The sequence below is a fragment of the Abrus precatorius genome, unplaced genomic scaffold, assembly GCF_003935025.1.
Source record: "Abrus precatorius isolate BTA unplaced genomic scaffold, Abrus_2018 Scaffold1, whole genome shotgun sequence".
NCBI classification, from domain to species: Eukaryota; Viridiplantae; Streptophyta; class Magnoliopsida; order Fabales; family Fabaceae; genus Abrus; species Abrus precatorius.
The window spans coordinates 2,361,713-2,387,980 of record NW_020874291.1 but is presented as its reverse complement, the minus strand read 5'-3'; the positions used below and the strand labels follow the sequence as shown (position 1 = coordinate 2,387,980).

General features: G+C 33.6%; 2 protein-coding genes across 2 annotated transcripts; both read left to right on the top strand.

Moving 5' to 3' along the window:
* Positions 1–6,307: 6,307 nt before the first annotated feature.
* Positions 6,308–18,131, top strand: LOC113856101 (ABC transporter F family member 3). Its single transcript, XM_027487775.1, has 18 exons — positions 6,308–6,511; positions 6,591–6,806; positions 6,915–7,313; positions 7,395–7,547; positions 7,833–7,961; positions 8,052–8,153; positions 8,262–8,408; positions 11,944–12,006; positions 12,205–12,251; positions 12,355–12,414; positions 12,563–12,645; positions 12,946–13,040; positions 16,305–16,391; positions 16,963–17,050; positions 17,186–17,271; positions 17,674–17,736; positions 17,829–17,955; positions 18,119–18,131. The coding sequence occupies exons 1-17, from the start codon at positions 6,308–6,310 to the stop codon at positions 17,949–17,951; spliced, it is 2,145 nt and encodes a 714-aa protein (XP_027343576.1). The 3' UTR covers positions 17,952–17,955; positions 18,119–18,131.
* A 2,842-nt stretch (positions 18,132–20,973) lies between these two features.
* LOC113857923 (TMV resistance protein N-like) lies at positions 20,974–25,028 on the top strand. Its single transcript, XM_027490232.1, has 5 exons — positions 20,974–21,551; positions 21,964–23,059; positions 23,168–23,437; positions 23,582–24,373; positions 24,474–25,028. Exons 1-5 carry the CDS (start codon positions 20,974–20,976, stop codon positions 25,026–25,028), a joined length of 3,291 nt encoding a protein of 1,096 aa, XP_027346033.1.
* Positions 25,029–26,268: the final 1,240 nt, after the last annotated feature.

Here is a 26,268-nt window from a genome sequence, read left to right as displayed (position 1 = left end):
TTTTGTGTTTGACCTTAGATAGCCATTACCTCCTTTTGGCAAGGTGCTCCCATTAGCAAGTCCTCCTTAGATCATATTGATTATCATCTGGGTGAAGTTTCGTTTCAGCCACTTTGTTGACTATGATGTTGACTTTTACATTTATAATATTTGACTGGACTTCAGGATCTTCTTCTGCCTCAGTCTTCACAAGGTACTTATAGATGGCGTTGATATCTAATTTTTGTTCAAATTGGACTTTAGCAAACCTCAGGACATAGGTACCGTCTTAGTCTTCCATTGCGGATGAGTTCTTCAATTATATCCTTTAAATGAGCACACTCAACAATGGTGTGTCCATATCTGTTATGGAAAGCGCAATATTTGGTTTGGTCTCTTTGATTTTGCTTCTTAATTGGGTCTGGTCTTAGAATAAATGCAAACTCCACATGCAACACGTCTTTGTAGATTCAACTTTGGAGGGGGTATTGAGAGGTGCATATCAATCAAAACAACCCTTCAATTTATTTTTATTTTCTGCTTCTTTTTTAGGTTTTCTATGAACTTTTGTGGTTGGCCAGTATTGTTTGGATCTAGCCTAGCGTTAGAGAGGTGAAGCTCTTTTCTAACATATTTGGCTGCTCTGGACCTAAATTCATCCATTGTCCTCGGTTCATTTTTTGCTAGGGAAACGACGAATAAGGTGCCTTACATGATAGACTCTATAATGATGTGGAATTTAATGGCTTCTAGTAAATTCACAACCACGACTACTTCCATATAAAAGCACACAAGAAAGCTCCTCAACAACTCTTGATCCTTTTGTTTGATTCTAGCTAGGGTGTGAGATGTTTTGAGCGCTTCTAATAGAGCAGAGATACTACAGCTATGCTATTCTAACAAAAATTAATCACAAAATTCATTCTCCTCTCCCTTCATTCCCCTTTTTAACAAAATATATATAAGGCAATACATTTGCAATCATTGGTTTCCTGCAATTGTATGATTCTAACAAACTTGTGACAAACTCAGAAATTTAGAAATTTCAATCAAACATAGTCATTGAGATAAGTAGGCCTTCTTGTAATTCTGATGGGCCTATGAATTTGGCTGGTGGCTCATTAACTTGGTCCAAGGACGCATTGCTATCCCTAGAAAATCCACCTTGTCCTCAAGGTGATATGCAGCACAAAGCTCGGGCCAAGATTCCCAACTAGTGTCTTTCGGCGACAAGCCCAACCATTGAACCAACACCATCCGAATGGGAGGGTCAAAGGTCAAATCCCACTTTGAGTCCAAGATAGTGAGAGGTTCCACAATATGTTGGTGATGCAAAGCTGACGATGGTAGAGAGCATCAACACTAGGAAGAGGTCCTTGATGCAGTTTCAGTAACGAGCAATTAAAAATGGGATGAATTTGTGAATTGGTAGGAAGCTGTAATTTATAGGCAACAACACCAATGTGCTCAAGAACCTTAAAGGGACCATAGAATCGCTTGGACATCTTGTGGTGAGAATGACTAGATGTCACGTCGCTTGGAATCAGCAATGTGCTTCGTGGTAGCTTGTGCTTTGGTGAGGTTGTGGATAAGTAAGGCATGGAGAGCTTCCCGAGTTGACAGCAAAGCATCAACAACTTCCATAAGGGAAGAGCCAGGCAAGTATTGGATAAGAGAAGGGGGAGCTTTACCATAGGTGACTTCATAAGGAGTCAGCCCAGTACTCGAATGCACAGATGTGTTGTACGACCATTCTGCTAGAGATAAAAATTTATACCACTGTGAAGGTTTTTCATGAACAAAGGCGTGCATATATTGTTCTAGGATCCTATTCAAAACCTCGGTCTGCCCATCGATTTTTGGATGGTAGGAAGTGCTCATCCATAACTGAGTACCGCAAAGCTTGAAGAGATTTCTCCAAAAATTGTTGAGAAAGATGAGGTCCCAATTTGAATCCAAACTACGAGGAAAGCCATGCAACTTACAAACAATGTCTAAGAACAGGGCAGCAACCTTATAAGCAGAATAATTGGTGGGTAAGCCGCCAAAATGAGCACCTTCCTAGAATCGATCCACCACTACAAGATGGTGAGCCAGTGATGAAATCAAGGGATAAGTCTTTCGATATAGTTGAGGGAATGGGAAGGGGTTGAAGTAAACTAGCAGGGCGTTTGGTTTCAATTTTAACTTGCTGACAGGTGATGCATTGGGCGACAAATAAACGAATGTCCTGTCGCATGTGATCCCAATAGAAATTAGCTTTGAGTCTGTGGAGGGTCTTAATCACTCCCATGTGCCCTCCCACGAGAGAAGTATAAAATTCCATCAGAAGCAAGGATTTACAAGGATTATCAATATTTAACCAAATTCTACCACGATACAATATTAGGCCATTGTGAATTTGAAAGTCAGCATGATTCAAAGGCTCATTGTGGATTTGAAGGAGCAGATTTTCGTACTTCTCACTGGCAGAGGAAGTAGAACACAACTGATCAAGGAACACGAAGCTGGCATGGCCAGAACCAAGCATTGATCATCAACCGTAGGGACTCTAGAGAGGGCATCAACAACCAGATTGGAATGTCCCGATTTATATTGAATTGAATAATCAAATCCAAGGAGCTTGGATAAATAAACTTGCTGTTTTAGAGTTTGGATCACCTGGGACATTAGTTCCTTGCGACTTTTATGGTCAGTGAGGATGACAAAATGGTGACCGAGCAGATATTGCCGCCATTTGTGCACAGCAGTAGTGATAGCATGATAGCATTGGTTCCTTGAGACATATGTGGAAGCTTGTTGTAAGCATGGACAAAATGACTTATTGAAAAAAGTGATAGGATGATCTCGTTGCATTAACACAGCTCCCATGGCAAGACCAGAAGCATCGGTTTCTAGAGTAAAAGGAATGGAGAAATTAGGTAGGGTGAGCACTGGTGCTACTGTCATGGCTCTTTTGAGGGCATCAAATGCTGATTGTGCTTTAGGGGACCAATTAAAATTATCTTTGTGAAGCAAATTGTTCAAAGGTCCTGCAATTGAGACATATCCTTGAATAAACTTCCGGTAGAAGCCAGTAAGGCCGAGGAACCTACAAAGGGCTGTGGTAGAAGAAGGAACTGGTCAATCCACCATTGCTTGGATTTTGGAAGGCTTTGGGGCCACCCCTTCCTGAGACACAATATGACCAGGTACTCCAGCTACTGTTGTGCAAACAAACACTTGGAGCACTTGAGAAAAAACTATCCTTGTAATAATGTAGAAAAAATATAATCTAAGTGAGAAAGGTAAGACTCAAATGTGTCACTAAAGATCGATATGTCATTGATAATTGTATAAAATAAGTGATTTGAGATGATGATTTGAGCACTTTTAATGTTAAAAGTTGGACTATTTTGTTAAATTTTCCCTAAACTTGGAACTTTTACAAATACTTGTATATTTCAAGAAAATAATGCAATTGTAGTGTTTTGATTCCTTTTTTTTTTTATCTATTTTGTAGCTGGAATCAAATGAAAGACATAATTTAAAGTTGAAGAAGATTGGAAAAAGTAAAAAAAAAAAAGCATATCAAGTATGAAGTTATAGAAAAGTTAACTTCTGGAGGTTTCTCACTATAGCGAGAATGCTTAATTATGAAGATGGTGATTATGTGCTCCTCTCACTACAGCGAGAATGTGTCGCTAAAACGAGAATCCCTTGTGTTGCTGTAGCAAGAACTAGCGCTGCAGCGATAGACAAACAGAATGACCTAATTTCTATCTCTATGTCTAGATACAGCGAGGAGGTGTCGCTGTAGCGAGATAAGTTCGAGCAGACCAGTATAAAATGCGACTTTTATGTTTTTGAAGGAACTTACTGTTCCATAAACATTTCCAGAGAGGAAGAGCGGCGCATAGCATAGGAAAAGAGTAGGAATGCTCATTTTTTATGTTTTACTCCGTTTGTATCTCAATTCTTGTTACTATGGTTGTCATGATCAGCTAAACTTTGTATGTGATTGAATGTAAATCTTCAAACTTGATGTAAATCTTCAAACTTGATGTATTCTCAGTAATTTATATAAATATAGTTGTTTCTTCATCATTTCTATTGATTTAGTGATTTCAATCCGTGTTAATGATTGAATTTGTCTATTTGATGGTTTCTAGAGCTTAGACGTGAGTTATATTTGAAAAAATATTATTTAGATCTAGATCTGGTTGAGATCACTCAATAACTGGTTACTCTAGGAATAGATTTCAAGTTATTAATTACTTTTAAATTCTGATTTTAATGCTAAATAGTTTGTTAACTGTTTAAGGAATCAACATGTGAGAAATTATCTTAGAAATATATTTTCAAGAAATTGAAATATAGGACTTTCATATTTTGCATCAAATTCGTTGGAAATAGTTGCTATATTTATTGCTAAATTACTAGAATACAGAGAGGGAGATAGATGAAATTTAATCCCAGTTTCTTAAACTTGAATTTTACTATATTTTATATTATCGTTTTATGTTTTAATTGTTATTCAACATTTCATGAAAATCATCATCAATTTTGTTGTATATAAGCTCAATTAATTTTTATCTTAATAATTAATACGTTAATTTTTCCCTAAGGACGATACTCCGGTACTTTACCGGTTATGACTTGCAACAGATCCAGTCTACTTGTCGTGTTTGAAGAAAAAGTCTTAACAAAGTATTTGGCGCCATTACCGGAAAGCAATGTGCAAATTGTATTAGTTTTTAAGTATAGTTAGTTGAGTATTGTAATTAGTTTTATTCAATTTTTGTTTGTCTAATTACTCTTTGTTGCTAATCTTGTTTTAAGTTTCTTGTTTATGATATTGCGAGGAAAAGCACAAGCAGATCAGTTGTTGTTTGATCCAGAAATTGAAAGGACATCCAGAAGAAATAATATTGCAACAAGGAAGAAAAAGAAGCAAGCCTAACAAGGAGCATCTTCAACTTCACAACTACTGGAAATTCACTCAGATTTAGAAAAGGAAGAAATGACTGATCCTGAAGAAAATAACCAAAGTGGCAATGAGAATGGTGGAAATCATGGAGGCAATGGAAAACCAAGAGCAAATCCACCACCAAGAAGAACTCTTGGTGATTATGCAATACATCAAAATCTAAAGCACTATTTAAGTATAGTGGTTTCACCCAATGCAAAGGTTGTTGAAATTAAGCCTACTTTCCTGAATTTGATTAGTTTAGGTCAGTTCTCAGGAAAGGACCATAAAAACCCATATGTCCATCTTGATACTTTAAAATTTTAAAATTATTAATTTTTTTTAAATGTAATGTTAATTTTTAAAAAAAGAATAGAAAATAATTTTTTTTAAAATAAAATTTTTTATAAAGAAGAATATTTTAAAAAATAAAAAAATAAAATATAAATAAAAATATAAAGAATAATAATATTATTTACATAATTAAATTTATTATCACAATTTTCTCTAATTTTTCTTTAAATATTAAACATCTAACGGAGAGTTTAAATTTTTTCTTTCTTTCTCTCTCAAGATATCCAAACAAAATCTTAGTTGATAATATAATTTTTTTACAATAATAATATACTAAAATTAAATTTTATATTTAATACAATTTAATTATATTATTTAATAATCAAAATACAAATATATATTTTTAATCAGATAATTAAAATTTTCACTTTGTAATTCATTAAATAATTTATAAAAATTCATAAAATTAATATATCATAAACTTATATACATTTTATTTATTATATTTATTTAAATATTTAATTATTTTTATTTATTAATTTATATAATGAATAATATCTTACACCTTTATTATATTTTATCAATTTTTTAAAAATAATTTAAATAATTAAAAAATTAAAAAGATTAAAAGAAAACAATTACAATTAAAAAGAAAAAATACACCTAAATAAAATATGGAATAAAAAATAAGATTGATTTTATTAAAATATAAGGTGTTGATATGAATTTAATTGTTAAATTAAAGTATTTTTAAGAGATATTTTAAACAAAATATTTTAAAATTTTATTTGTGTAATTTTTTAATATTAAATATTTGTTTTTTAAAATTAATCTTAATTTAAATTTTAATTATTTCATGATTTTAGAATTTTTTAATATAATATAATATAATACAGTAATTGTTTTTGAAATTTATATAATTTGTTAAATTAAAAAAAAAGGTTATACAATAAAACTGTATATTTTTATTTTAAAAAATAGTTTAATTCAGTATTACGGCGCAAGAAGCCCCAAAAACCATATTTCACCCCTGAAAAGCAAACCAGAAGCTAGCAGAGCAGAAAGTGCTGGTGGATTCAGCGGAAGATGACGGAGGTGGCGAGATCAGTGGTGCACGAGGTCTTTGGTCAGAGACTCGTCGACGTCGACCAGCCAATCGTCGATTACATCGTTAACGTCCTCGCCGACGATGACTTTGACTTCGGCCTCGACGGCGAAGGCGCTTTCGAAGCCATCGGCGAGCTCCTCGTAGCCGCTGAATGCGTGGACGACTTCTCCGAAAGCCGCACCGTCAGTCCCAATTCCCAATCCCCTCACTTCGCTCTTCTATCAACGTCCTCACTTCCTAAACCCTTTCTTTTCTACGCAGGTCTGCACCACCCTGTCCGACAAGTTCGGGAAACACGGTCTCGTGAAGGCGAAGCCAACGGTTCGAAGCCTTGCGGCGCCGTTTCGAATGAACGACGGAATGGACGACGTGGAAGCCCCCAAGAAGAAGCCCGAGCCCGTCGACGGTCCCCTCCTATCGGAACGCGACCGTTTAAAGCTCGAACGACGAAAGCGAAAAGATGAACGCCAGCGAGAGGTTCTTCCCCTATTCCACTCATTTATTTATTCATTCATTCATTCTCTTGTTTATAAAGGTTGAGTTCGTTTCAATAGTATAGAATGATGTGATGTGAACATTGAATAGGCACAATACCAAATGCATTTGAGGGAGATGGAAGCGGCACGTGCCGGGATGCCGGTGGTGTGCGTGAGGCACGACAACAGTGGAGGACCTGCTGTGAAGGACATTCACATGGAGAATTTCAACATCTCCGTTGGTGGACGTGATCTCATTGTGGATGGTACTGTCACGCTTTCTTTTGGAAGGCATTATGGTTTGGTGGGAAGGAACGGGACTGGGAAAACGACGTTCCTCAGACACATGGCTATGCATGCCATTGATGGTGTTCCAAGGAATTGTCAGATATTACATGTGGAGCAAGAGGTCGTTGGAGATGACATCACTGCCTTGCAGTGCGTGCTCAATTCGGACATTGAGAGGACTCAGCTTCTTGATGAAGAAGTTCAGTTACTTGCCAAACAGGTTGAAATTTAATGTGTTTTGCTTGCAATTTGTGTATGCTTTTGAAACTGGGACAGCTGAGGTATTGTGGGTGTTTGGCAGAGGGAGTTTGAGGACAATTTCGGAAAGCGGGATGGTGATTCAAATGGAGTTGTTGATAAAGATGGCATTTCACAAAGGCTTGAGGAAATATACAAGAGGCTTGAACTCATTGATGCTGATTCTGCTGAGGCACGAGCAGCATCAATACTAGCGGTGAGTTCATTAATAATTGATTGAAGTCACTTGTTGGAAGATCTTATTGTCTTATTAGCCGCTTGGAGTTTGTTGAATTTTGAATTTTAGCTTATTCTTATGGTAGTGTCTTCCACTTTGCCTTATTTATTGCATACTGGATTTTCTGAAAGGAAAACATGTAATGGTACAAATACAAAATCTGTACTCTAACACATTTTCAGATATGGGTCTCAAATGTGCTAGTATATGAATTTCTCTTCTACTTTCCAAAACCATTATCTTACTGATCAAGGGCATTTTCAGGGTCTGAGTTTCACTCCAGAGATGCAGAAGAAAGCAACAAAAACATTTTCTGGAGGATGGCGGATGCGTATAGCCCTTGCTCGTGCATTGTTTATAGAGCCTGATATATTGCTTCTTGATGAACCCACGGTGACTCATAGTTCCATGTTTCTTTTGTTATTCATGGATGCCGTAGTTTATAGAATTTCCGTAATTTTATTTTATTGTATTTTATTGCAGAACCATCTTGATCTTCATGCTGTCTTATGGCTTGAATCGTACTTGGTTAAATGGCCGAAAACGTTTATTGTTGTTTCTCATGCTAGAGAATTTTTAAACACGGTAACGAATTGGCTTATCTTGCTTTGATTAGGTGTTTTGTCGATTGAGTGCTATCTCTAATTGTGTTCCCCATATATCTTTTACTTCTCTTGTTAACTTCATCCTTAGGTGGTTACTGATATAATTCACTTGCAAAGCCAAAAGCTGACTACATATAAAGGGAATTATGATACTTTTGAGAAGACTCGAGAAGAACAAATTAAAAACCAGCAAAAAGCATTAGAGGCAAATGAACGTGCAAGATCCCATATGCAGGTATCATTTTCAATTGTTAAAGCTATTTTTGTTTTTGTATTGAGATTTTTTTTTTCTGCCTATTTCATTATCTTTTTTTTTTTTTGGCATTATACTATATTACTAAGACAATGTAGTCACTTCCATGGTGATTGGAGCTTACAGTCTTGGTTTTAGTGTAAATATTTTGTTTAGCTGTTAGCACTTTGCATTTGACTTTATTTTTCTGAGTTATTGTGATATGATGCCAGATGCCTAACAGCCGTTGCTCACTCATATTGGTTTACTGGCTTGTCATCATTTAGAACTATACTAATTAATTTCTGAATCTCTATGTCAAGAAGACCAATCAAGCCTTGTTGTACCACTAAGTGGGTTAAATTTGTCAATTGATATTTTATTTTATTTATTAGTTAGGCCAATTAGTGTAAAAAATTAGATCTCAAATAGTAAACTATTACAGAAATTAGATCTCAAATACTAAACTATTACAGAACTATTGATTAGTATTACTACAATGATTGCATGGTGTGTGGACATTGACTTTCTCAATATGCTTTCTGATATCAGTTTGATGTTGTATGCACATATATAGTATTTATATTCAATGTTGATACTCATACTCAGATAATAAACTCATATTTTTGGTATATCCTTAATATTTGGATATCTGCCATCCTCTAAGTACTTGCCAACCTCAAAATTATTGCATAAGGACCTAGGGGACAGAGAACACATGGTACATGGGATGGGATGGGATAAGTCACATTTATAGGTTCAATTTTATTTGTTTCCATATACAAATATAAACATCTTATGCAACATATATTGTTGTGCCCTATCCTTTTTTAAAATAAAACTGGTACTGGATAGGATACTCGCATAGGTACTACCCTGCCTTGTGCTGCATTGGAAAAGAAGATTTTGATTTGAGACTTAAGAATACTAAGAAGTAAGAACGATCTGATTTAAGGCTGAATTGTGTGTCTAGACAGTCCGCACAAGGTTGTAATATGTAATAATCAGAGCCATCAATAGTGGGCTTTGGTGTTGCTATAATGGCATGGTGTGGTGGATCGGTTGCCAGCTGTTACAGAACTTTCACTGTGGTGCATTTTGCTGTTGCGGATGTGAAGGTTGCTTTGGTAGCTTAATTGCAAAGTTGTGCAGTGCCAATGTGCCATAATGTTAGGGAGAAAACCTTGATAAAAAAGAGTGAGGCAGAGAGGAAACTCAGGTTTTCCGTTGGAATGGATTTATTTTTTTTCTCGCGGGGCGGGTGGTTGGAGAGCTTTTTTGGGTGACACCCACCCTTCACGCTTTGTGCACTGCCTCCGTACTGAACACTCAACACCCTATGATCATCTTGCCATCTGTTTGCTTGCCTTTTACAATTGTGGCCTCCCACTTTGCACTATACTTCTGCGCTTTTGGGGTCAGTTACTACCTTTTGCTATTTGAAATTGATAACTATGATATATACCAGTATTGGGATTAATTATAATGATTCAATCATGATTATATAGATATGTTCAATCCTAAATTAGTTGCTAATACTGTTTGTAATTGATTTCATAGTGATCATATAATACCATAACTTTCTAAGATATTCTTGTTGGAAATAATAACAGGTAATGCGCTTTGGAATAGTATACTAATACTGTTCATGGGAATTGGTATTTAAGAGGCATTCAATCTCCACTAAGTGCATGCTTGGTTCAGCTTATTTTGAAGAAATAATCACTTGTTAGAAATAACTTATTTTTGTCAGCTAACAGCTAACTAAGTGCATGCTTGATAAATAAGCGATTATTCATCCAAATGTAAAACATTTGCAAACATGTACTAAGTTTATTAAGAAACTAAGGGGCATTTAGAAGAGCTTATGAGGAGTTTGTAAAAATAGCTCAAGATTTTGATAATTATTTTTAGGTTATTTCAATAAGCATCTGGTATATTTTATCCAATTAAGTTCTTTTAAGATTATTGTAATAAGTTTCATGTTCTAATTTATTCCATAAGCTTCTCATGTGATAAGAGCTTATTGAAAGTGCTAGTTAAGTTGCTTACCCAAACACACCCTTTGTGTATAACATATTTATTACAAACTTTCTTGAATAAGCTAATTCATTCTCTACATTCTCTCTACAATGTTCTGTCCACTCTCTTTTTCTCTCCCTCTAAATCTCAGCAATTCTAACACCCTCCTTTGAACTAGTTGGCCGCTTGGTACATATTTATCATATGCACCAAGTTTGTCACATAGTTGACTTGGGCACCACTAATGGCCTTGGTGTGAATTTCTGCAAGTTGATTGTTAGAATTTATAAATCTTCTTGTGATATCTCTAACTGAATTCTCTCCCAATCGAAATGACAATGAAAAATGTACTTCTTAGTTCTTTTATGGCAAACAAGATTTGAAGATATATGTAGTGCAGCAGCTTGATTGTCAACTAGTTTCATTGACCATGAATCATGAGTGTTCAACTCTTTGAGCAAGTACTTTAACCTGACAAGTTCACAGGTCACAGTTCCCATTGCTCAATATTCAACTTTTAACACTTATTGCTTTTCCATAATATTTCTCCAGAAAAGAAACACTTTACCTTCAAGTAAGCATCTATCCAAGGGAGAGCCTGTCCTGTTAGCATTTGGATAACCCACATCTTTTTACATGTCCTTATCTTCATGCAGTAGGCCTCTTGCTGGTGCTCTATGAATGTATCAAAGAATTTGAACCATAACATCCCATTGAGAGTCAAGGAATAGGCTTCTGATTGCTGGGGTTTCAAGATCAGATCTGAAGTTTTGAGGTTGCTGGAAGGTTGTTTGGTGGCAGTCACTTGCCTGGAAGAGTAGGGAAGGAAAGTTCACTGGTCATGTGCTTTGAGGAATGATTTTGCTACTGAATGCTGGGTGCAGCAGAAATGGTTTTGTTGGGAGAAATGGGTTGAAACCAGGCTTAGATACCATTATAAGAATACTATGAAAGATCTGATTTGGGATGAACTGTGTCTAGACAGTCCACACACATGGTCTGTATGTAATAGCGTTAGTATTAAATATTAATTACATTGATTGAATCCTCAGTATACAGATATATATGCTCCTGGCCTAGTAAATTAGTTGCTTCTAATTGATTATGGATGTGATTGGTTAAGCTTTGAAAAAAGCTTTCTGATTACATTGTATTTTTAGAGTTCTGTTTTTTTTTTTTTTTTCAGATTCTACTCTTTCTAGCTTCTATGACAAAGGTTTACTGATTTTTTTGAGTTTATCCTTTCTATCAAAAAAACTTATCGAATTATCCTTCAAATTTTCTAGACACATTTTTAATTTAAAAGTATTTGTTTGATTAAAAGCTTAAACAAGCAACCCCTCTATCATTTACACATGATATGCTATCATAAATATCTGAAATTCTAACTGCCTTTTGCATTTATGATTCCATAAAAAATTGCCACCGTTTGCAATTCACAGAACTTGTGCATGTGTAGCATTGCATTCAAGATTCTATTTGACATCTGACATTTGGTGTTTTTCTTTTCTACCAGTCATTCATTGACAAATTCCGCTATAATGCCAAGAGGGCATCACTTGTTCAATCTAGAATCAAGGTACTTGTTATTGTCAGTTTATCTTAAAAATCAAATAGTCAAAAAGTTGTGTGCATATATGTGTGTTTGTGTATATATCATGCTTTCTTTGTATTGTTTAGCTGCTCCCTGTTTTGGTTGTTTTTCAGTTTCTGCTTAAATCATTGAAATTGATATTTTCCTTTCTGACAAACTTTTTTACCTGAAAAACTATTTCAGGCTTTGGAGCGAATGGGCCATGTAGATGAAATTGTTAATGATCCTGAGTATGATTTGCTATTCTTTTAGTGCTTATTGTATCAAAATGTATTTATTTCTGTTTAGCTTGCTTTGAGATTTTAACTATATGTTTTTTCTGGTGGGATATAGCTACAAATTTGAATTCCCCACGCCAGATGATAGACCAGGCCCACCAATAATAAGTTTCAGGTTGAACATTAGTCCCTTCTTTTACTTGCTTTGTGGATAATATTGATCTATACATACTGATGAATACAAAATATAATGTTTGTGTTTGTCACATATAGGATTTAGTCCTCTGTTTCCCTAAATTAACAATTTTTAATCATGTGTGCAGTGATGCATCATTTGGTTATCCTGGGGGCCCCACTCTGTTTAAGAATTTGAATTTTGGGATTGATCTTGATAGCCGTATCGCAAGTAAGAATGCTTATCCTAGTCCTATGAATGATTTTTCTTTCCTACCTTTTAGATCCATGCTATGTAACCTATGTTATACAATATTTTGGTTCAGTTTATATTAGCATCATATAGTATTCATTTTTATGATTGCTCAGCCTTGTATTGTGAGGATATGTAGTGGACATTTCATTCCTTGGTTACATCTTTTGGCAAAGTAGTATTAAATAAACCCATGTATGTGGGGAATGCTGTTAAAAATATGACATGACTCTGCCATATTGTTTTGTGTGTTGAAGATTATAACCTCAATGTTTGCAGTGGTTGGACCCAATGGCATTGGCAAATCAACTATACTTAAGTTAATTGCTGGGGAACTGCAGCCCAGTTCTGGGACAGTCTTCCGTTCTGCTAAGGTAATTATATTACATGTAAAGTTGTCTTACAACTTTATTAAGCAAAGTTACTTCTGTTTTGTGTCACCTTTATGACATTCTTTAAAAGTCTTGTACATTATTTTCTGCTTTTTACATGACACCACAATCACTGCTTCACTCGTGTTTGCTATATTTTCTGATCCAAGATAGCGTCAATTTTAGACTTAAGGGATAAACACAATTTATTTGAGTACTACTAAAATAATCTGGTCTATACGCCAGATTATAAGAACACACCAATTTCACTTGGTTACCCCCTAACAAGGAGTCTCCTCCTTCTATGTACAACAAACAGCAAACCAATATCTGTCTAAATTTGTCTACAGGAACAACCCCCTAAAAGTAACATACAATAATTACCCACATCTTTAAACATAACTGTCTAATCCTGCTTATTTTTTCTTTTGTTTTTCCTAGATAAACCTTGGCTTCAATGTCCTTGGGCTATTTGACCTATCAGTCCACTGAATTCTTAGTTTTTTCTGGTTTTTGTCAATCAAATGTAGATTTTAAAACCAGTTTATTTATGCTTCGAAATAGGTGATGTATTTTACCACGTTACACACAAACTAGAATGATAGGAATAGACCTCCAATTAGGAGAGTCCGTGGGAGGAGGCTGTCAAAATTATGGTGGTGTTTTAGGTATAGATGGAGGAAGAGTGATGAAAGAGATTTAATAATTATTGAGATGTATTTCGATGTATTGGAATCTTCATGAAACCTAGAGCACTAACCTTTATTTATGCTAATCATAGTCTTAACTAATTAAGGAAACAAATTATGATAAGGAAATATGGTAACTAATCCTATGAGATAAGGAAAAATACGGAAACTAATTCTAGAGGATAATCTAAGATATATGATTTAATATTTTTGGATGTTTTCATCTATTCTAACACTCAAGTTAAATCAATGAAGGAGATTGTTGGAATAAAGAGCAGAATGGAGGACTTTCGGAGTGAGGACACAACAGCCAAAATATTATTTGAAACACTAGTAAAATGTGCAATAGTGGATAAGATGGGGGAAGATGCAGCTGAAATTAAGAACACAACAAAAGGATGATTGAACTCATCAGAAAGAATAAGATGTTGGAGGGTTGACATGGTCGGAGAAATAATTAATTTGAAGAAAGAATCATGAAAATATAGTAGAACTCCAGATATCAGGTAGTGAAATAATGATGAGACAGGTCATGGAGGATGATACTGCCCTGATATTATGTTAAAATTATGGTTGTTTAGGTGTAGATGAAGGAAGAGATATAAAAGAATTGATATTTACTATGATGTATTACTATGTTTTGGGATGTTTATAAAACCTAAAACACTAACCCTTAAGGAAACAATTCATGAGTCATGACTAGAGATGATAACTAATTCTAAGAGAATCAGAAAATAAGAAAACTAATTGTAGAGGTTAATCTAATGATGAAGTATGATTAAATATTTTTGGATATTTCCATATATTCTTACCAAGGCATAGGCAGCTGTAGAGGATCAATAACTAACTAATAATGTGATGATAAGCTAGTTAGGTAGGAGGAAAATGTTAGCTCTGAGAATAATAAAAGGAGAGGGAAACACAATGGGAAGGACATCCAAACTGTAACTGGAACATTGGAGAGAACTGACTCTCAAACTCAGTAATCATCATGTAGCTCCTTATTTACCAAATCTGGTCTGTCACCCCACTGGTCATGGATCGGAATTAAGAACTAATCAATAAAAATTTAGTTTATAATCTCCTGTGCCAGTTTCTATCAACTAGTATCAGAGCTCAGATCTTGGGGCTGTAAGTACTGTGAGACAAAGCAATTGGTTAGCAATAAAATGAAGGGAAGACTGGAATTGATAGAGAAGGTTCTTGAATCACTGAATAGAGACCGAGACTGAAAGCTGGAGTAAATTGGATATAACCATATTTACAGGGGATGATACCTGTGGTTGAAATGAAAGATAGAGGTATTTTTGTATAGGGGGAGATTCAGAGGAAGAAAAGGTGCAGGCATTGATGGTGGTGCTTGAAGGAGGGCACTTGGTTCCATTGTTGAGAATCTTGTAATGCTTGATTCTTCTTGGGACGAATTCAAGACACAACTTCTTCAAAGGTATCAATCCCCAATTGCACAACACCCTTTTGCAGATTGAAACGTATGTAGGGGAAATTAAGGGGCTTGAATGCTTAATGAATTTTATCTTATGCATGTTTTTTGATTGGGTTACAAGAGGGATATAGGGGTACAGGTGAAGTTCTATGAATCTAAATCCCTATCTTCTCTGATCAAAAAGGCCAAGATGATAGAATAAAAAAAACATAACTGTGAAGGTAGAGGGGGATTTTTACTGACCCTACTCATGGTTGAGAATGACCTCAGTAGGTTCAAATCAAAGAGTTGGTGTGAAAGCCTTAAAGGGGTGAGTTGATCCCAACTCCAACGTCAGCCAGAATACCAATGATATGGGGGCAGGCAAGAGTAGAACAGGAGGGTCTAAGAAGTTGTAGGAGGTTTAGTTGCAAGAGAAAATTAAGAAAGGGGAATGCTTTAGATTTGAGATGTATGGGCCTGATAATATTTGTTAGAATTAGTATCAAATGCTATTGAAGGAAGAAAGGAATACATTGGATGACTTACAGGTTCTGCCTGACATTACATTTCTTGGCAGCATATGCATACCCCTCTGATTAAATGGAACAGCCTTCTGAAATTTGAAAATAGTTGGGAATTGGCAACTACAGGAGTTTCTCCCTACCTTCCACCATGGGGACAAGGTGGATATTTTTTTCAGCTGCCCTGGGGGCTGAGGTATTGAAAGGAATAAATCTCCAACTACCAGAGTCAATGAGAGGCATAGGAAAGTGTGGGGGATTTTAACAACATTCTGTTATTGTATTTATAACTAACTAAATAATGCAATGAATGGTTTGTCAGTTGGGATGAAAGGTTAGGTCTGTGAGAAGAATAAAACAAGAGGTAAACACAACGGGAACTGGGGAGGGCATCCTAATTCTAATTATTGGAGAGAACCCAGTCTCTTAAAAAACTCAGTAATTACCTATAGCTCACTCTTGAGCTAATCTGATATTTAGGAAGTAATACCTAAAATTTCAGTTTCTAATCTTTTATGCCCGGTTTCTCTCTTTGAAATTGTAAGAATAGTACCATGTCTATTCTTAACGGTGTCTTTTCATGCTTTAATATCATTTTGGATTATTAATTATACATATTTTCTGTCTACAGGTTCGCATAGCAGTGTTCAGTCAGCACCATGTCGATGGACTTGACTTGTCCTCAAACCCTCTTCTGTATATGATGCGCTGTTATCCTGTAAGTTCCTTGTATTAAATATTAATTAACTGGTTTCTGAATATTTTGTGCGAGTTATTGTAAATTGCAGCTTGATGACCAGATTTCCCCCATCCATCTAATCATTGTTAGGAAGAATCTAGGTTTTAAATTTTGGTTGTAGTTATATTGTGGGTCAATGTGGACTGCAATTGTGTACTAATGTAGTTGTGGCAACTACTACAATTGATATGTTGTTAGGATCCAATTGCAAGGTGTGGGATTTGGGTCTCGCATTTGAAGTGTGGGATTCCTGTGTGGGGTTTATGAGGCCTTGAACACTCCAACTAAAATGACTAGCTTTTGTAGTATGGATCTCACGAGGTTCTTTTCATATGTTATGCATGTAATGATACAGAATGAGATTTGAAACCTTGGGAAGAATGCAATGATGAACACCATACTTATTCAATTGTGTATTATGTGAAAGCAGATAAATATCTCACCCCCGCCCCCCTCCTCACCATCCTCCCTCTTTTCAATTGTGTAGTTTCAAACTTGTTTAGTACTAGCAATTATATTATTGAAATTTTCTTTTGGAAAATTTCTGCAGGGAGTTCCAGAACAGAAGCTTCGAGCTCACTTGGGTTCTTTTGGTGTAACTGGAAATCTTGCGCTTCAGCCAATGTATACTTTGTCAGGTATTTTCTCTATAGTTCATGTTGTCATCATAATATTTGGTGTATTTTTACTCTGGTTGTTGAGTTGCAATGGATATATAGGTGTACATTTCTGTTATGAATTATATTTTTTGACCTCTCTAAATGCTTTACTAGGTGGCCAGAAGAGCAGGGTTGCCTTTGCAAAGATAACTTTTAAGAAGCCACACATAATATTGCTTGATGAGCCATCCAATCATCTGGTAGATTGCTGCATCTCTCTGACATTTTTTATTGCTTCTTGGAGAGCTATTGAGTCCTATAGACTATTTTACTGTCAGTATTCTGTTGCACGAAAGTATGCTTAGCGCATGATAAGTCCTTGCTTTTGTTTTTGGAAGGCCTACATTGCTCAATGAATGATCTAATGAGATTAGGCTAATGGATTAAGAAAAACCAATAATATATTGTATTATAACCAAGTATCGCACTTCACTGTCATGATATGACACCTCAGCAGCTGGCTGTGGCACAATGAAATCCTTTCCAGCAGAAGTGAATTAATTTCTTGTTGTAACAAATTGACCCTTGCGAAGAAATTATAATGCTGCTTGTACCATATTTACTACTAGATTAAGCGACAATATAACATTCCAAAATTGTAGGATTTGGATGCTGTTGAGGCGCTTATTCAAGGTCTTGTGATGTTCCAAGGAGGCATTCTCATGGTATGTTCAATTCTCCCTCTGACACGATATTCTTTTTAACATAAATTGATTAGAGTGCTCTAAACAATCTTTTATATATGAATTGATGTCAGGTGAGTCACGATGAGCACCTCATATCTGGAAGCGTGGAGGAGCTATGGGTTGTATCCGAAGGAAAAGTGTCACCATTCCACGGCAACTTCCAAGATTATAAGAAGATACTCCAATCATCTTAGAAGAGTGAATTATATAGTTCACCTATTTGAGGATAGACACCTGGATGACATTTTTCTGCTGTTAATCTCAGCTGTCATACATGGGAATTTCAATTTTGCAATTTAACAAAAACTATGTTTCAGTAACATGATTTGAAAAATTTTCTTTATTATCATTTCATGAACAGAACAGGTGGTTAAATTAATTAGTACATAATTTGGTATGAAATTATTTTAGACTCTGAAGTACCAAAAGTTCCATTACTTCTCTAAGTTTATATACCATAAGCCGTTTCCCTTTTCTCTATTTGTTGTATTGTAACGTGATCATTATAGTTTACTTTGACATATCAAAGAGTTTCAAATTGGGCTTGGATTGTTTAAATGAACTAGCTTATGAGGTGATGTACCTTGTTGGTTGAGGAATAGGATGTGGGAAGTCCATGTCCATGATTAAGTTTTGCATCATGCATTGTATTGCTAGTTGAGGTAAACTCATGGCTAAGTAGCCCTAACCTTAAAAGCTAATTTATGAAATTGAGTTAGGACAAGTCTTAATTTATGAATGGTTTTTTATTTTTATTTTTCATTTCTCACGTAATAAATACTCATGATATAATATGGGTTATCCAATCATAAGAAGAATAACCTTCATGTTAAGTACTAGTCTTCTTAACTTTTTATTTTTGTTGACTATTTTAGTCTTTAATGCTAGACATCATCAATAATCAGTAACATAATATAATAATTCAATGTAATACGTTTTATTATTATGTGATAAAAACGATGTCATATATGATATGGTATATAATTTTTATTTTTACCTTAATATTATCATCCATCAAACATTTTAATTTTTAGTTCTTAAAATCTTTTAACTACTTATCTTTTTTATTTTTTATTCTCCTTCCGTGAAAACTATCATCATCGGTCACTATCTATATTCTTTGTTAGTAATAAGGTTACTGCATTCAACACTTATTTAACCTTATCATTTTTTCTCCCATCCAAGATTTCTTTAAATTTTGTATAAAGTCTCCCTCTGGGAGTTCTTGTTTATTGTTCACTAGCCTTACTTGAATTCTGTATTAGTTCTCCTGCAAGATAAAAAAAAAAACTTTGCTTTCATTTAGTCATATGCCTAGAATTATGCCTTTATAAAAGTTAAAAAAGAGAGTTAAAATCACTTATTTACGCTAAACTAACACCAAATATAATAATTTCCATAGAAGAAGAATTTCTAACTACTTTAACAAGTAAAATAAGTCAACATAATGCATTTTAATGTAAACTAACTACATAAATGCACTTATACGGTGAGTTTTTTGAAGGCAAAAAATAAAATAAAATAAAATGAAGAAGTTGAAAAAGAACAACTCTTATAAAAAAATAAACTACAACATTTAATTTTAATTTATAAAAAAAGGTTTAGTTTAGTTTACTGTTTTTTATTTCTTCTTCCGTAACTTTATCAAAAGTAGCTATATAAACTATTTTTCAATGTTACTATTATATTAAGAAATAATTGAACTTAACTTTTTTGTCACTATCTAACGTTACTGTATTTTAAAGAATAATTTAATTTGTTTAGTTTATATTAATAGAAATTAAAATATTAATTCTTTTATCATTATTTCTTTTTTACTATTGTTTATAAATTTTCAAGAAAGAAAACAGTTTTTAGTATTAAAAATTTAAAAACAATAAACATATAAGTAAGTCATTTAGAAATTAACACGACAAAGTCGATCATTCACAAGTCGGGATTATCTCCTATGACTTTGAAGACGAAATATGCATTAAAACATCAATCATTGAACATACACTTATTGCATATACTTCTACTCAGTTTCTTTTATTAATTTTTATGGTTTCATAATCAGGTGTTGGCCTTCACATCAATATCTTTAAAAAATACATTATTGCATATAAACGATGGTTTTGGTTTAGAAGTCTGTTTCAGCTAATGCGATTCATGTTTGGCTTTTATGACTTTTGAACAAAAGTTTTGCTCATAGTTAAAATATGTATAAAAAAACTTAAAAGTCAGAAGCATTTGCATTACTATTTTTTCAAATCCAACTAAACACAAAGCATGTTCTAAATATAATCTTTCTCATCTTTCAAATACAATCATTTACTTTACGAGTATTGTAACAATTATTTTTTCAAAATATTTTAATTATAATTTATTTTATTGATAGAAATTAAAATCATAAAATTTTTATCATTAGTTCCTTGTTAATGCTTATAGTTTTAAAAGAAAATATATTTTAACATTGAAAATTATAACAAAAAGATATATTACATATAAGTAATTGTGTACAAGTATTTTTTAGTTGGTGTTATTCTTTTATTTATTTATTTATTTTTGGTCAATGCTGGTGTTATTCATGGTTATCTTCTAGTTTTTGTCGTTTAAGTTGCACTTGCACATATGAATTAAATATTTATCATCTAGTGGTACTTCCATATTGTTGTATATACTTTTAATAAGTTTATATAATTTAAAAAGTAAGGGAACTAAAAACAAAAGAAAAAGGATAATGAAACTGTTTTTTCAATTCAAATATTTTTGAAAAAAACTTTATTGCATATAAATAATAATTTTTTTTTATTCAGTTTAATCCAAATAAGACATATCGCGCATCAACTTTCATTGGTCATCTATAGTTAAAATATAAATGATGGTTTAAATGTCTGATTTTAGCTTATGTCATTCAAGTTTGCCTTCTATGATTAAGCAATCAATATATATATATATATATACCAAATCAGACTCATTCAAATATGCCTTCTAACAGATAAACTATTACTTTCATTTATACTAATGAATGTTGATTTTGGTTGTGTTAGAGTAAATGATTATAAATATGTGATCGAAATATAATAAAGGGATAAAAAAATCAATAACATTTTCTTTTGTTTGTTATTAAATATTTGAGTTTTTTTTTCCTTTTTTCTTCTTTTTTTATACTTCTACACTTCATAAACATATATTGGAGGCAAAGGCCAATTCCTTGCAACTTGACACTTACATATAATGGTAGTGATGCATGGATTTTATGCTATGCATTATGCATCATTCCTAAACAAGTTTGCTTTGGTTTCACCAAAAGTTTTCTTAAGCTTTGGAATTGCAATGGCTTCATCTCAAATGACATGGAAATATGATGTGTTTGTTAGCTTCAGAGGTAAAGACACACGCAACACTTTCACCGATCATCTTTATGGCGCTCTCAATAGAAAAACCATTCTTGCCTTTAAGGATGACAAGAAGCTCAAGAAAGGTGAACCCATAGCGCCTGAACTTCTTCAAGCACTTCAATCGTCTCGGGTTTTCGTTGTCGTCTTCTCCAAGAATTATGCTTCCTCAACATGGTGCTTGCGAGAACTTTCCCAGATCCTCGATTGCGTTCAAGTCTCGGGAAAACATATTCTCCCTATTTTCTACGATGTTGAGCCATCGGAGGTGCGAAAACAGAGTGGGAATTATGAGAAAGCTTTTGCTGAGTATGAACAAAGATTCAAAGATGATGAAGTGAAGATGGTGGAAGTGCAAAGATGGAGAGTCGCTCTCACAGAAGTGGCTGATCTTTCTGGCTGGGATGTAAGAAATAAGTAAGTAATCTTCTCTAGTCTCTACTATCATGATTGATTCACCTTTTACCTCAACGCTGTTAATTATAGCTTATTTTCTGAAGTGCTAATAGCCAGTGTTTTATACTTGCTAGATTTTTATATATACACACACTAAATATGTCCCATGTACACACACACACGGATAATCCATTCTTAGTGTTTTACTGTACTTGAATATATCTTTCCTTTTCAATCTAATGTAGAGGGTTGAGAGAGAAATCTATATAGTGTACTAGAGAAGTGACACACAAGTTATGTCTCATTACATGTTTGATGAACAGTTTCTGAGAAGTAAAATACAAAAATCTCTTAGGTTGTTCTATACATGTATCTTTTGCTTTGGTTTTCTTGGGTGTTAATTTAGAATTCGTGATTTTCTTTAAACTTTTAGGCCAGAGTATGCAGAGATTGAAAAAATTGTTGAAGAGATAGTAAGTATATTGACTCATAAGTTGTCAAATCCTTCAAATGAACTTGTTGGGATGCAGTCGTCAATTGAAGAGTTAGAAAAACTTTTACTTTTGAGCTTGGTTGATGATGTTCGAGTTGTTGGAATTCATGGGATGGGTGGAATAGGGAAGACAACCCTTGCTACTGTTTTATATGAAAGAATCTCTCATCAATATAATGTTCGTTGTTATATTGATGATGTAAGCAAAATTTATCGAGATTCTGGTCCTATAGGCTTACAAGTACAATTTCTTCGTCAAGCTTTAGAAGATGAAAATCTAGAGATACGTAATCTTTCTGAAGGAATGCATTTGACAAAGACAAGGCTAAGCCATGCAAAAGCATTGGTCATTCTTGATAATGTTGATCTAGTTGAACAACTAGAAAAATTGGCTATATATCGTGAAGACCTAGGTGCAGGGAGTAGAATTATCATTATTTCTAGAGATAAACACATTTTGAAGGCGCATGCGGTTGATGCTCTTTACAATGTCCAACTATTGAATGATGACCAAGCTCTTCAATTGTTTTGTAGAAAAGCTTTTAAGTGTGATTATATTATGGCTAATTATGAAAAAATGGTAAAAGATGCTCTAAAACATGTTGGAGGACTTCCATTAGCAATTAAAGTCATAGGCTCATTTTTGTTTGGTCGAGATGTTTTGCAGTGGAGAAGTGCATTAGCTAGACTAGTAGAAAATCCCAGCAAAGATATTATTGATGTGTTGCGAATGAGTTTGGTTGAATTGGAGGAAATGGATAAAGAGATATTTCTAGACATTGCTTGCTTCTACAATAGGCATACTGAGCACTATGTGAAGAGAATGCTAGATTATCGTGGATTTTATCCTGATATTGGAATAAAAGTTCTCATTGAGAAATCACTCATAACCATTTCAAATGGTCAAATTAAAATGCATGATTTGTTACGAAAGTTGGGCCAAAAAATGGTTCAAGAAAATTCAACCGAAGAGCAAATCAAATGGAATAGGCTTTGGTGCTACAAAGATTTCTACATAGTTGTGTCAGAGAATAAGGTAAAGTATTTGTTTGAAAATGGAAAAATTTATATATTTCCATTTTTATAAGTGCCATGTATATCTAATTTTCTTTTTGTTTTTCTTTTCTTGTTTTCAATGATTTAGGAAAATAAGGTTGAAGTCTTAGTTTTGAACGGTTCAAAAGAATCAGAAACATTGATGGCTGAAGCATTGTCAAAAATGAGTAATCTTAGATTGCTCATACTGCATGGTATGAATATTTCAGGAAGCCTTAGACGTCTCTCTAATGAATTAAGATATCTTGAGTGGAAACGATATCCTTTGAAGAATTTGCCATCAAAATTTCAACCATATCAACTTGTTGAATTGATCCTAGAACATAGTCTCGTCAATCAACTGTGGAAAGGTGGGAAGGTACTAAATTTTCTTTTTTAAAATTAGACTTTAGAAATATAAACAAAATTATTAAAAAAAATTCTCATTTTCCTTCCTTTTTAATATGTTAAATTAAAAAAGTAAATTCAAATAATTTTCTCTGTTCTAATTGATCCTTTGCAGAATCTACCCAATTTGAGAAATTTGAATCTCCGTTACTCTAAATATCTTATTAAGTTGCCAGACTTTAGAATGATCCCAAATCTCCGGTATCTGATTCTCGAAGGATGTATAAAACTTGTGGAGTTGGAACCATCTATCAGTCTTCTAAGAAAGCTTACAGTCTTGAATATGAAAGATTGCAAAAGTCTTCTAAGTATACCCAACAACATATTGAGCCTTAGTTCTCTTGAAATTTTTGATCTCTCTGGATGCACGAAAGTGTTGAATAATCAGCTATCAGATATTCTATGGCATGCAAAGCATATGATGGAACTTAATATATGTGAAATTTCTATGGGCTCCCAATCAACATTTTCCATCTTCAAAACCCTTATTATGTTGCCGTTCCACCTTTGGTATTCTAGAGCATATAATTATTCAGCTAGTTGTCTTCTACCTTCATTGCCTAGCTTCTCTTGTTTGAATATCCTTGACCTTAGTTTTTGCAATCTAAGCCAAATCCCTGATGCTGTTGGATGTATTCAATATTTAGAGAGACTAAATTTAGGAGGCAATAAATTTGTCACATTGCCCAGCTTTAAGGAGCTTTCCCAACTTGTATATTTAAACTTGCAACATTGCAAGCAGTTGAAATCCTTGCCTGAGCTTCCATCACGAACTCATTTTCCATTTAAAAGAGAAATTATTTTTAATGTACAACAACCAGGATTATATATTTTTGATTGTCCAAAATTGGATGAGAGGGAACGCTGCAGTAGCAAGAGTTTGTCATGGATGATACAATTCCTTAAGGTGTGTACTAATTCCTTATTTCTTCCTCTCTCTATCTCTCTCTCTCTCTCTCTCTCTCTTTCTCTATGTATGTGTCTTTAGGAACTTACTGTGTTTGCAGTACCAGGCATATCAAGAATCCTCTGGTTCGTTCAGGTGGATTGATATTATTATTCCTGGAAGTGAAATACCAAGCTGGTTCAACAATCAAAGTGTGGGTAGCTCAATAAGCTTAGACCCATCTCCCGTTATGCATGATGATAATTGGATTGGTATTGCTTATTGTGTAGTATTGATGGCACTTGATGGTCCAACTACTTCAAGAAATGAGAGAAGACCCTATATAGTGATAGGTTCCAAGAAAGCAAATAAGGCACTTTGTCTTAATATTCCAGTGCTTCTTGATAAAGATCTGGTCACGACTGAATCAGATCACATGTGGCTATTCTATTTCACTAGAAATAATTTTGTTGATGTGAATGATATTCATGATCTTGTTGACTTCAAAATGGAAATTGAAATACGGAATAGTCAAGGCTTGCATTTGGAGGTGAAGAATTGTGGGTACCATTGGATATTTAAACAAGATATAGAACTAATAAACTCAATGATTCATAGAGAAAATTTGTCATGTCTAAACAACAATTTTTTGGCAGCTATTGATGAGCTACAATAATAATCATTGAGTTGACTCTCAAAAAGCAGTGCCAATTGCATTTTGGTTGCACTTCCATCAAAGTTTTAACTTGACCAAGAGGAAGAATTGATGGCATCATTGGGTACATAAGCAGAATATATAGCACATTTACAAGCTTCAATATTGTGAAAGGGAATTCCATTTTGTCGGACCAAGGTGAGAAATGTTGAAGATCTTTTTTTCTTAAGTGAACTAGTAATTTTGTTCCTAAAACTATAGTAACTTGTAATTTAAATTTTGAAATATATACACACGCAAGGATCAAGTTATTTTAAGAGCTACTCTGCTTGTCTCTTTTTAAATATTGAATAAGATCATATATTCATATTAATTATGCCTGTCAAATTTTATACAATTAAACATTTATAGCTGTTTAATTTTATATCATTAGTAACTTATATTTGAAAATGTAAATTAGATATTAAAATGATTTGGTCTCTAAATTTATGAAATTAATTTTTATTAGTTTTAATTGTCATGATCAATTCAACTATAATTGAAAGGTAATACTTAATGTTCCTTAGTCTCGTATTAATTGCCATGTTTCAAGTCACCCACTAAACAAATGATTGTAATTTCCTATATAAGCATGTTGTAGATAACAAGAGTAACGATGAATTTTAGAAAAGATGGCAAGGATGGATCTTAGCAAAATGAAGAAGGAATGCTAACCTTCACTGAGAAAATAAACATATTAGTTAGAGAAATGTTAGAAACAAATTTTGTTAACAAACTTTTAACTACTAACTAAAATTTATTAAAAACTATAAAAATTATCTAAATTTCATTATTTATCACTCTTAATTTAATATTTTTCTAATAATTTTATAATTTTTAATAAATTTTAGCCAAAAAGTATTAATGTATTAAAAAGTGTATAGAGAGTTTATATTGTTAGCCTTCCTCTTCTAATTTCCGCCAAATCATTTGAGTATTGAAGCTTGTTGAGTGACCCAACATCGAAAATTCAATTTAAGCAATGAGCTATTAGTATATCAATAAAAAATATATATACAATTTTCAAGACTTGGAATTAAATAAATGGAAATGTTTTCAATTATATTTCCGTTTATTTAAAGTGTCAAGAAGTGGCATAAAGGGGAATCGATACTAAGTAGAAATTACATAATTTTTTCAGTTGGCATAGGATGCTTTTGGTGGTTAGCATCTGTTTTATTTTAAAATTTTTGTTTTAATGTTTAACAAAGGATATAAATTC

Bases quoted from the DNA above. Each gene is read 5' to 3' on its own strand.
- LOC113856101 (XM_027487775.1), top strand. From the start codon at position 6,308: ATGACGGAGGTGGCGAGATCAGTGGTGCACGAGGTCTTTGGTCAGAGA. The intron at 7,962-8,051 runs GTGACTCATAGT...ATTTTATTGCAG, and splicing joins TGCTTCTTGATGAACCCACG to AACCATCTTGATCTTCATGC. The intron at 17,051-17,185 runs GTATTTTCTCTA...ATGCTTTACTAG, and splicing joins GCCAATGTATACTTTGTCAG to GTGGCCAGAAGAGCAGGGTT.
- LOC113857923 (XM_027490232.1), top strand. From the start codon at position 20,974: ATGGTAGTGATGCATGGATTTTATGCTATGCATTATGCATCATTCCTA. The intron at 21,552-21,963 runs GTAAGTAATCTT...TTAAACTTTTAG, and splicing joins GGCTGGGATGTAAGAAATAA to GCCAGAGTATGCAGAGATTG. The intron at 24,374-24,473 runs GTGTGTACTAAT...CTGTGTTTGCAG, and splicing joins GGATGATACAATTCCTTAAG to TACCAGGCATATCAAGAATC.